Source organism: Hermetia illucens, chromosome 1 (genome assembly GCF_905115235.1).
Source record: "Hermetia illucens chromosome 1, iHerIll2.2.curated.20191125, whole genome shotgun sequence".
NCBI lineage: Eukaryota > Metazoa > Arthropoda > Insecta > Diptera > Stratiomyidae > Hermetia > Hermetia illucens.
In genome coordinates, this window is record NC_051849.1 from 216,982,839 (window position 1) to 216,993,552 (window position 10,714).

The following is a 10,714-nucleotide window of genomic DNA, read 5'->3' on the forward strand; positions in this document are numbered from 1 at the left end:
GTATTAGCCTCCATGCAGAGCTTCTGGTAGCATTCCCGCTTGCTTCTCCGAATGGCCTTCTTAAGGTTGCTTCGCAGATCCCTGTATTCCTCCTCACGCTTCTGGTGCTTCGGCCTTCCCCTTGTCCTGCGGGAAAGTCTCCTGGCTCGAAGACAAGAGGATCTCAAGGCAGCGATCTCCGTGTTCCACCAGTAGTTTTGCCTCTTGCCGTGGTGCAAACGTCGTCGTGGCATCGTAGCGTCGCATGCTTCGGTTACACGCTGAGACAGCTGTGTGACCCTTTCCACCGCTGTTCCATCCGGATCATGGGCTCCCTCCAATGCGGCCAGGAATATCTCCTCGTCGAAAGCTCCGATAGACCAGCCAACCGCCTTAGCCTTTCCACCTCCCGAGCGTCGTTGACTGGTTCCCCGGTTTCCAACGCGGAGGAAGATGGCCTGGTGGTCACTGTGGGTGTAGTGCTCACTCACTTGCCAAGCCATCTCCCTCACCAGTGAAGTGCTAACAAATGTCAGGTCAACGATCGAACCCGACCCTCTTCCTCGAAAGGTGGGCACGCATCCAACGTTGGCCAGCACGATATCCAGCTCCGCAAATGACTCCAACAGAATTTGACCTCTGGTGTTCGTCGATCGGCTTCCCCACTTCAGGGCCCACGCATTGAAATCCCCGCAATGATTTTAGGGCTACGGTCTCTAGCGTCCAACACCAGACTGTCTAACATCTCCTCATATTGTGCTAAGGTTGCACTAGGAGGACCGTAGCAGCTGTAAATATGGACACCGTTGACCTTCGCGCTTATAAAATCGGCTGCCGGGGGGCCATGACTTCCTGAATGGCCTGTCTTCCGCGCGCCCAGATTGCGGCGTTGCCAGACGCATCCACCGCCCAAGTCGCACCGCTGTGGTTTCTATACGGCTCGTAAATAACCGCGACAACGACATTCGACTCTCGAATGGTTTGCGAGAGTAGGTCCTGAGCTGCCTCATAGTGATTGAGATTGATTTGTGTGAATTTCATTTGCCTGTGCGGTTCAGCTCCCTCCTATATACCGGACATCTGCTGCTTCCCGCAACATGCCTCCCACTACATAGCATACACCGTGGATCTCCGGTGCAATCTTTGATGAGGTGGCCCTCTTCCCCACACTTCCTGCAACTCCTCGACCTATCATGCTGGCTAGTGCATGCCGCCGCAAAATGGCCGAAATCGAGGCATCTGAAGCATTTCTTTAGAGATATTTGCTCCCTGAGCCTGTACACGACCCAACCTACTCTTACCTTGCCCGCGGCAATTAACTTAATAGCTGATTCCGCCGGCAAACTATGATAATAATAGCGGTCTATGTGCCGCCAAATGCCTTCTTCATCCTTTTTATGGCACTCTGGTCTATATCGCTAAGGTTGAACTGTTGCTTTAGCGCAGCACAGATGTCCTCCCGTGAGGTGACCTCATCTAGGTCCTTCCATTCAACCACTATCACCTGTTTCCGAGCTCTTACCTCAGCTTCCTCTCCAAGTACACTTTCCACCTTCCCGCGGAAGTTATCAGCCGACTTGTCGGCGGATCTATTTAACTCCAGCATCAGATCCTCTCTCTGTGTTCGCCTGATACGGCTCACACTATCCCCCAAGTCCTTCAATTCCGGGTCTGACTTCACCTTTCTGAGGATGTCGGCATAGGACATATTTCCCTTCTTGGAAATAATTTTTATTTCCGGGCGGAGCTTCTTTTTGTCCTTTTTCCTCTTGTTGCTCACCTTAGTCCATTGTTCGGGCCTCCGGGCGTTGGTTTCTTCCACTTTTGTAGGTGTTGTGGCTGCAATCGTGAGATTACCGACTTTCGCGGGTACTCTCGCTGGCTCCGCCTTCTTTGATGAAGAGGCTTTTTTCTTCTTTGGGACTTGCTGTGATCCTAGAGGCTCGCTGGTACCGTCTCTATCCCGTTTTCCTGTCTTCCCGCCTGCCCTATCATGGGGAGGCGTCACCTGCGTTTCCCTTGTGACCTTGCCAACTGACGCTTGGGAATTCTTTTCTTCGAGTGCCTTGATATAAGACAATTTAATGCCTCTTATCAAGGCTCGAATATTTTGGTGGATATTCCGCCTCTCCTTGATGAACTCGCACAGTTCATTTATTCGTTCCCTGCGTGTAACGAACGCCATTCCGGTATGTTCCCATTTGCTTTCGCGCCTTGCGCCACAAGGAATGATGTCGATCATGGGACTATTCATGTTTCTTTCAGAGTCCCGCGAGGAATCTCGACTACCAAAAAGAACCATTATTCTCGGTCGTGATCTCCCAAGCTTCGAACTCCTCCTAAAAGGATCCAGGCTAGAATGTCATTTAAAACAGTCTAGTCGGCTAGTATGGTCCTAACTAGATTTACCAAGGTTAGTCAAGCCTAGGTTTTCGCTGGCATAGCTCCGGCTAGAGCTGCCTCTTGAAAGTCGTTTAAAAATCGAAGTAAAGCAAAAGTAATCCTAAAGATTGAAACTAGATTGGATATTACTACATAGTCGTAGTCGATCGCCGAGTTGGTTATGATCTAGTTATGCCAGGTTCAAATCCTGGTGATCACCCGTATTTGTGTTTGCCTTTGCAACTTGAACAGTGTCCCTAGTGCCTTATAGCCTTAGAATCGGCGGGTAGAAATAAAAATCGAGCTTCCCAAAAGGCACCTGGAAAGTTTCACCTTGGCGGTGTGACACAAGGTCACGCGGTATGTGATGTCAGCAGAACGGAGCAGCCTATCATGCCAGTAGGAGATCTAAAGGAGCCACACATATCGTGGAAGGTTATACGCAATTATAAGTAAGGGGAGTTTAAAAGACTGATGGCGGGTAGGATGACCCACACGAGCGATGCTCTTTTTAAAGAAGAACGTTGAACTTTTTCTGTGGCAAGAAAATCACAGTTGCAGGAAGGGTCTAGATGATGGAGTAACAGCCAGGGATGTTAGGTACGAGGGAGTCGAAAAGAGTTAGGGTGAATTGGAGTCTACGTCAAAGCAAGTCGGGGGCTTTTCATCGAAACTTATCCCAGAGCCTTAGATGAAGCCCCGATATGACAAAGGGAGGCCGCTAAGAAAGCAGGAAAACAGAATAGGAGAGAATTTGAGGGGGTAACACATCGAATGACAATCACTAAATATTAGTGCTAACTTAATTATAGGACACCAGCAAACCAGGGTGTCCAAATTTGACAGAAGAAGAACACCCGGTCTACAGAAGGACCTTCAGATGAGAAAAATTCAAGGTGATAAACATAAAGCAAGTAAGAAACCGTAAGGAGGGAGTGAATGTGGTTAATAAAAAATAGACGAAGTAGTGGATCCAAACGGAACCTTGCGGTATCTCAGGGCATAGGCAAAAGAATCTGGATTTAAAGAAATAGTAGTCGAGCCATGTAATGAGTGACAAGGAGATGGTAGGAGAGGTGAGTTTGGACATGGTAAAAAAGAGTTGAAGCCTTAGCCACAAGTTGAAGGAATGAGGATGAAATACCAGCTGATGGCCACCATGGCTGAATCCAAACCTCTGAAGCTAGCATTAAGAGCAGGATAATGAACATCAAAAGCAACATAAGAACGAGCGTCTAAAAATTTGGAAAAATAACCCTCGGGCAAATTGGAAAGGAAAGGATCGAAAGAACGGCTTTAGTAATTTCTGGTATAGTTGAACTGTAGAGCCACATTGGTGTTCGTAAAAGTATATAAGGGAACGGAAGGGTGGAAAGACTTAATAGGGATTGGTGAAGCAGCAGGTTCTGCTCCTGATGTAGTTGAGAATGTCGCCTGATGGGGTAAAATAAGCCAACCTGAATACCAAAAATAGGCAGAAAGCGAGGTTACGGCTGGTTGGACGTTACAGGGAGATCTGTGTTGCTGAGTGACGATACTATCGAGAGCTTGATTTGACGAGTTAGTTGGATTAACACTAGCATTTGAAGCCTCTCTGGAGTGGTGTGCAGGGGGTAGAGACGGAGTGTTTGCCACTCGGGGAGACCTAAGTGTAAGGCCAAACTTAACCGCAACTTTTGCTGCGGTGGCAGATAGGCTGCAGATTTAAAGGGACCATGTTGACTACTTGGTGGATCACCGCTAATGTCACAATAAGTTGGCACAACAGCTGAATAATATCAGTGAAAACTTGGCGCGAATGTCAAGGAAAGCGACAGAGAGGCCTGTTCTCACGGAACTGTTAGCATTATTATTTTTCACGAATACTTTGAGCAGAATACGTCACCTCACGTATGAATCTCGGTGAATTTCGGTGTTTGGCACTTAGTCATATCTTCTTTTTCTTCTTCTTTTTCTTCAGCCTTTGTCCCGTCCACAAGCGGGGTCGGTTCGTCGTGATCGGCTTTGCCATTTGGCTCTATCGAAAGCCTGGTCTGGGTGCAATCTCGAGGCTTTCAAATCCCCATCCAGCGTATCAAGCCACCGTTGTTTAGGTCTGCCTTTTGGTCGTTTACCATCGACTTCGATGTTCAGACCAATCTTGGCAGTGAATTCTCGTTTGCACGAATTGCGTGACCATACCATTGAAGACGCCTCTCTCGCAACTTTTCCACGATCGGTGCAACCCCATAACGATCGCGGATATCCTTAGCCATATGGCAAGTATAACGCTGGGTATGCGATAGAATTTGCAAGCCCATAGTGCAGCTTGACCTGAATGATCGTAGAACCAAAAGCCATTACTGTGATCTTGAAATGGGCAAATTGCGGATGGCTTAGAAGAGTAGATCCCGCACCGCCTGACAGTTGTTGAAGTTGATTCGTATCAACCTCATCTGCAATTCGCGTTGAGGATGGCGTCCTGGACTCCGGGCACCTGTTGCTGCCTCCAGCCTTACAGATATGGCTTACGCTCTACGCTGAATTTTCTGCATTGCTTCGACCTGTCGTCAGCATCGCTGCATGTTTTCGCAATGTGATCGGAGGCATCTAAAGAACAGTTTCAATGCCACCTGCCCTTAAGAAGACACATAACCCAACCTATTCATACTCCCCCTGTTGAAAACAGATTGAATGTTGCTTCCACTGGTAGACTGATGACGACCCTTGGACTTATGTCTCATAGTGAGCTCTATGCAAAATTTTTACTACTGACTTTTGTTTTACCCAAAGAGGTTGAACTCCTTTTCCAAGACCTTGTTAACCTCATCCTTCGCGATAACCTCATCTACATCCTTTCACATGACACAGACGTAGAGTATGCTAGCCCTTATGTCGACTTCGTAGTCTAAGGTCTTTTCAATGTGGTTTAAGAATTTGTCCGCGGGTCTATTCTTGGACTTCTTGCCCACTCTCAAGAATCGTCAGTACTGCGTTTCCGAAACCCATGTTCGGTTTTGTTTCAGGCCATCTTTGCCAGAACTAAGTTTTATCGATCTTGTTCCCATATACCCGGCCTGCGGAAAAGTATGTCTTTGGACACCTCCTGATGCGTGCAAATGCACGCAAATGGCACATCTGCTGAGGGTTCCTTTATCTGCAAGGAAGAACCTACTGATAGGAGATTTGGCAACTCCAAAATTTCCAGGATGTCAATTAAGAGCTCTACTTATTAATGTTAGCGCGATCTGATCATTGTTAGTGCAAGGCTCGGTGTATCCTTGCATAACTGTTTTAAACAACCGGACTAATGTGTCACTCACGTTTTCAGATCTCCTGTAGAACTCAGTCGTTTCTCTCGAAAAGTGTTTGGATATCCAGGTTTGCATGGCATCCTCAACTTTGTTGCTGTGCCGTGTTGATGCTGGATGTCAAAAACGCATTGAATTCGGTCAACTGGAACAGAATTAAATGGGCGTTGGTTGACATAGGTCTCCCCGATTATTTAGCGAATTTGGTGGAAAACTATCTCTCAGAAAGGACTCTCTGGTACGGGACGGATGAGGGCCCCAAAGATTGCATTGCCACAGCCGGCGTACCACAGGAATCGGTACTTGGTCCCCTGTTGTGCAATATCATATACAATAGAGTACTTGCTCTTCCCGTCCCAGAGGGGACTACGATTTTCGGTTTTGCTGATGACCTAGCTATGGTTGTTACAGCAAAACACCCAGAAGATGTGGAGGTCGACGCGACGGAAACAGTAAGAGCAATAAAGTTCAGGGGAGTCCGTGGACCATAAAGAGTAAGTTGGTCTTCATTGGGCCTGGTCCGACAGCAAGTGGATGTGGACTCAAGTCCCCTCAATCCCTAAACAAAAAAGGGTCTTTCTAAGATTTTCCAATTCCGTGTACCATCAAAACAAAAAAGGGACCTTCAATGTTCGCCTTACGAAAGTTCAACTTGATAGGCTTGCGCGCGAGAGGGGAGTAGAATCGAGATATCTGTGCATCGAAATCGAGCGCAGGATGATTGGCGAATGTGATGACTGTAGCCAAGGTATTTGAAGCACCGCTTCAGTGTTATTTATTCCTCAGTCTAACATATAACCTAGCCTATTTTAACTGTCTCCTTTGCTAATACCTTGATTTCTGGTTCCATTGGTAGACTGATGATAGCAGGCAGTACCCATTGTAGGCCTTTCGAAGCTTCTTACCACTGACTCTCAAAGTTCGATAAGGTTGAGTTCCTATATCAATGTCTCGTGTGGTGGTTAGAACATTGTACAGTGATCTCTTGCTTGCTTCTCCTCAAGTCTGGCTTCAATCCAGAGGACTTTTCAGTTTGATTAGAAAAATTATCAACTGTTGGAACCTTGTCTTTGTTGAGTTCAACCATGAAATCTCCTTTCTAGAACTGTGTGATGACGCTAATATTTTTGTCCAAATGGATGAGCTATGGATTCGACTTAAACTTTTTCGGGATTTCGCCGAATGATCTTTTATCTTGCTTGTGGTTGATAATCGTCCCTAGACGGGTCCTCATCCTATATCACTTTCCGTAAGGAGTAATCTTTCTCTAGGGTTCGCATCCTTCTTCTGGGGTACAATGTGGGATCTACAAAGAATCGAACTTCTTCTGAAAGGATTCGTTCAGGAAAACAGGTCTGCTCCTTGCCGCGTAGTTGTAGCATTTTATGCTACAATAGCCAAGATTCCCACTACTTAGGCACAGGGATCCTGGTTTCCCACTCTCAAAAACCACCACTACTGAGTCTTCGAGCCCTGTACTATAACTTCCTCGATCCCTTTCACCTCGATGTTTGACATCCTTCCTATAATCAGCTTTTCATCCAAGAATGGGCTTTGGAGATTTTGTCAACTGGCCTACGCATAAGTGTAAACATCCAGCGCATATTCGGAGCTATCCGTTGGAAGTGATGTGCCAGGGGACAGAATTGGATTGGAGGACTCTTTTGGGCTTTTATTCGTTCTAGTTTTGTATCTATTGAATTGGGCCATGGATTCGTGGGTGTTTTAAGGGTATAACGTTTGAAAAGTCACTTGTACAAGTCTTTCTAATCAAATTAGAGCCAAAACAGGACGTCAAATTCCAGAAATCTCTTTAAGATACATATGGGAGTATGTATCTATGCCTGAAAATGGTCAGCTACACATTCTCGTAAAAATGGTCCCTTTTCCATTTTCTAAATGTAAAATGCTAACACACCGTTTTTGGGTTTGCCCGAATGCGTTGCCTTTCCATGTCCTTTGTTTGAAGCGAACTGAATTCGGAGAAATGGTAGGTAATTTATTGATGGAAGATATAAATCAACTATAGCGAGGATAACGTCCAAAGCTTTTCGAAGGATGTGCAAAATCGAGGATGTTCATATAAATTATAAATTGCCGACATGTCGCGCTTGCTTTTTCGCTGATTGTGCACTCATACTTTATTATCCTTCGCTGCTTAGACAGCAGTGAACCTGACAATTTCGAATTCAATTAGTGCCATGCGAAGGAAGCTACTCTTTAGGGCTTTGAACTGGGAAGCGGATTGGAGGCAAACAAAATTGCATCCACCGTCAGCCATTTATTGAGTTTCAGGAGCACATTTCAAATAATTTCAACGCCAACAAGTTCATTTCACATCCTCAATCTTCCTTGGTAAAGGTTTACGTCCAAAATCATTTGCCAGCAACTTTAAGAGGTTTGGCCCCGGGGTCAGCCAAGTTAGGCAAAAAAGGACTCATTTCGTGTTTTCTTCCGCCGGAGTTTTCGTGCTGATCCTGAGGACAGACGAACCATACTCGATTTGCATCTGTATTTTGGATGATTATGATGGAGATATGAAGCAATCCGACGGGACTTCTCACGGAGCAGCTCCCTCCGTACCACGAGGTGATGAAGGAAAATTGGTATGCAAACCAAAAACAACACCAGGAAAAGGAAGCCGAAAAACCAAATTTTACCAGTAAAAGTAAGTGGTTTGTCCAACATATTTTTAATTTTTTTTTCAGGAAAGGATTGCGGTTTTAGTAGATTAAAATTATCGAAAAACTAAACTGCGAATTTGGCTTTATAATTGCGTGTTGCTGTCATAAATTTGAAATATTTGACAGAAATGGAGGGGTATCCTGCGATAAATAGTCAGGACCTCTTCTTTGCTGGCAGTTGCTTCGCTAGCCTAGTAGTCATATGGAAATCATTTCAACACGTCAATCAAAAATTTAAATAGAAACCCATATTTTCCATCAAATAGTTATGTCTTCCTAAAATATCTTTTTTACAATTTGCCAAAAACAAACCCGCTCTTTCGCCGCTAAATTCGACCATAAATAATTGGATGCATTTCGGCTCCACAACAACTGCAAAATGCGACCATCTCCAAGCTGCATGACTCTTAGTTCTGCGAATATTTGCCAACGTTGTCCTTATGGGGAAGAACGCCGCAATATGACTCTAGCAAGAGCAACACTTGGACCTTTTCCTGACGAGTGGATCCTATCTGGTTTGGATAAAATCCTCTATTTCTGCGGGATCAAGAATGTTTGCGATTTGGTTGAGAAGTTTCCTTTAGATACCGATTTTTTCTTAACCTCGTCGGATTCTGATTTGGATTCGATTGCTCCGAGGTCCTTTGATGTTATGGGAGGAGGCCACGGAACGAAAGATGGACTATCCGAGTCAGCCATTGTTGTAGATGAGGCGGATAATATTGTAAAGGTGGAGAAAGTGAGTGCCATTTCATTAGATGAGGAAAAGGGTAAGTTTCTTCGTGATATAAGTTTGGAAGCACCTGTCACAGGTATTGTTGCAGATAACAGACATCTTCGGAAATCATTGGACAATATTCAAAGATCGGTTTCGCTAATACAGCAATCACTGGATCAGGGACACGGTAGTTTCTGAAATTACCACATCTCATATTACCCTAATTTGCCCTTTCGTCCAGAAACAGGTCACAAGAAATCGTCCCAGTCGAGAAAACTAGGAGGTGAGACCCAAAGCAAGTTGACAAAATACATATCATTTCTACTAATGAGAAGACATTTTTAGCTTCCAAAAGCAACCGTTTCTCCAATGAATCAATCCTGAAGAACAAGAAGCGATCGATTCTCAAGCATAGTTTAGGAAGTGGAGCCCCAGTTGGGGCTGAGGCTCGAAATCCTGGTTCACACAGTGATCCAAATCTAAGCTCTGTCTCTCAAGGAGACACCAAAGGCAAATTGGTTACAATTTATTCAAGCTCCACGATTCCGAGTCATTCGGAAGGTGCCCCACCTCCTTTGAGTAAAGGTAGCGGAGTACGAGCTTCTTCTATCCAAAAATCGTTACCAGGATCAAAATTACAAAACAATGGATTGCCTGAAGGAGAATCAGGAGAACCGAATAAAATAGCTCGTTTCAGTGATCCTTGTCGTCCGAAAAAGCTCCCAAAAATAATTGGAACAAGATGGGCTATGGCAAGGATTAATTTATTCAATGACTGCTCAAGGACATATGAAATACTTGAAATTAAGGGAAGGTTACCTCGTGCCGTTATACCATGTAAAACGGTGGTGTTTTTTGCTGTTTTGCCCGATGGCTCGACAATTTGTTATGATTACGTGAAATCAAAAAAATTGTAGTAAATCCTGGGAATATGCGGATGTGTTTTGTACTTCTGTAAGGATTCTCGGTAGTAACCTAGACTTAAAAGGAATTAATGCCTTTAACACAAGCTCTTTCGGAATTTGTCTTCTGAATACTCTCAGCTTCTCTTCAAAACCAGCTAAAAATAAAGGACTGTGATATCTGATGATACCGTCTATGCAATGGAACCAAATCTATGTGGCGCAAGGCAGTGGAAGAAGTAAGCAAGCATCTCGGAAAGTACTGGAAGTCGCATGGAGCATTCAGACTGTTGTAATACTCAAAGATTTTGACGCGGACTTATATTCTTTTAAGAGGCAGTTGTCCCTATTTGCCCCGAGGCTGAAGTATACCCCACCACTTTTTCGGATACCATTTTTGTAACGATTTATGGATCTGTCAAAGCTAATGCCAATTTCTCTGGGTCATCCAGAAAACGGGTAGTAGGTTTTCGATTGGGGTGAACCTCTGTGCCCACGGCTTCCTTAGGTTGTTTTCCATCCGGGTGAATCAAGTGAAGCTTAATCTATTGGCCGTTGTCTCTTGAATTCCTCCCTAATGAGTAGCTTGCGAAGTGATGAAGTGATTAAACACGAAATAGGACGGAGGCGCGTCAAAGCCTGTTGAGCTAGAATTGAAAAAATCCAAGTCGTGGTTAAGGGTGCGCTTCGCGTTAATGAAAACTGAGCCTTGACCATTGGTAAAATGCACAAACGTTTTGAAGGAGTCTGAAGCTGAGC

At 45.0% G+C, this 10,714-nt stretch overlaps 1 protein-coding gene across 4 annotated transcripts; it reads left to right on the plus strand.

Moving 5' to 3' along the window:
- Positions 1–8,522: 8,522 nt before the first annotated feature.
- Positions 8,523–9,986, plus strand: LOC119661420. Of its 4 annotated transcripts, none has more exons than XM_038070759.1 (4): positions 8,523–9,105; positions 9,160–9,240; positions 9,295–9,348; positions 9,399–9,986. In XM_038070759.1, exons 1-4 carry the CDS (start codon positions 8,715–8,717, stop codon positions 9,968–9,970), a joined length of 1,098 nt encoding a protein of 365 aa, XP_037926687.1. In that variant the 5' UTR covers positions 8,523–8,714; the 3' UTR covers positions 9,971–9,986. The 4 variants fall into 4 exon arrangements, with proteins under 4 accessions (XP_037926687.1, XP_037926689.1, XP_037926688.1 ...); XM_038070761.1 differs by having other exon boundaries at positions 9,295–9,336; XM_038070760.1 differs by having other exon boundaries at positions 9,301–9,348.
- Positions 9,987–10,714: the final 728 nt, after the last annotated feature.

What these genes read in the sequence shown, in the direction of transcription:
- LOC119661420 (XM_038070759.1), top strand. Translation starts at nt 8,715, where the DNA reads ATGCGACCATCTCCAAGCTGCATGACTCTTAGTTCTGCGAATATTTGC. An exon ending in TTCATTAGATGAGGAAAAGG is followed by an intron (nt 9,106 to 9,159) that starts GTAAGTTTCTTC and finishes GTATTGTTGCAG; the next exon opens with ATAACAGACATCTTCGGAAA. An exon ending in ATCACTGGATCAGGGACACG is followed by an intron (nt 9,241 to 9,294) that starts GTAGTTTCTGAA and finishes CCTTTCGTCCAG; the next exon opens with AAACAGGTCACAAGAAATCG.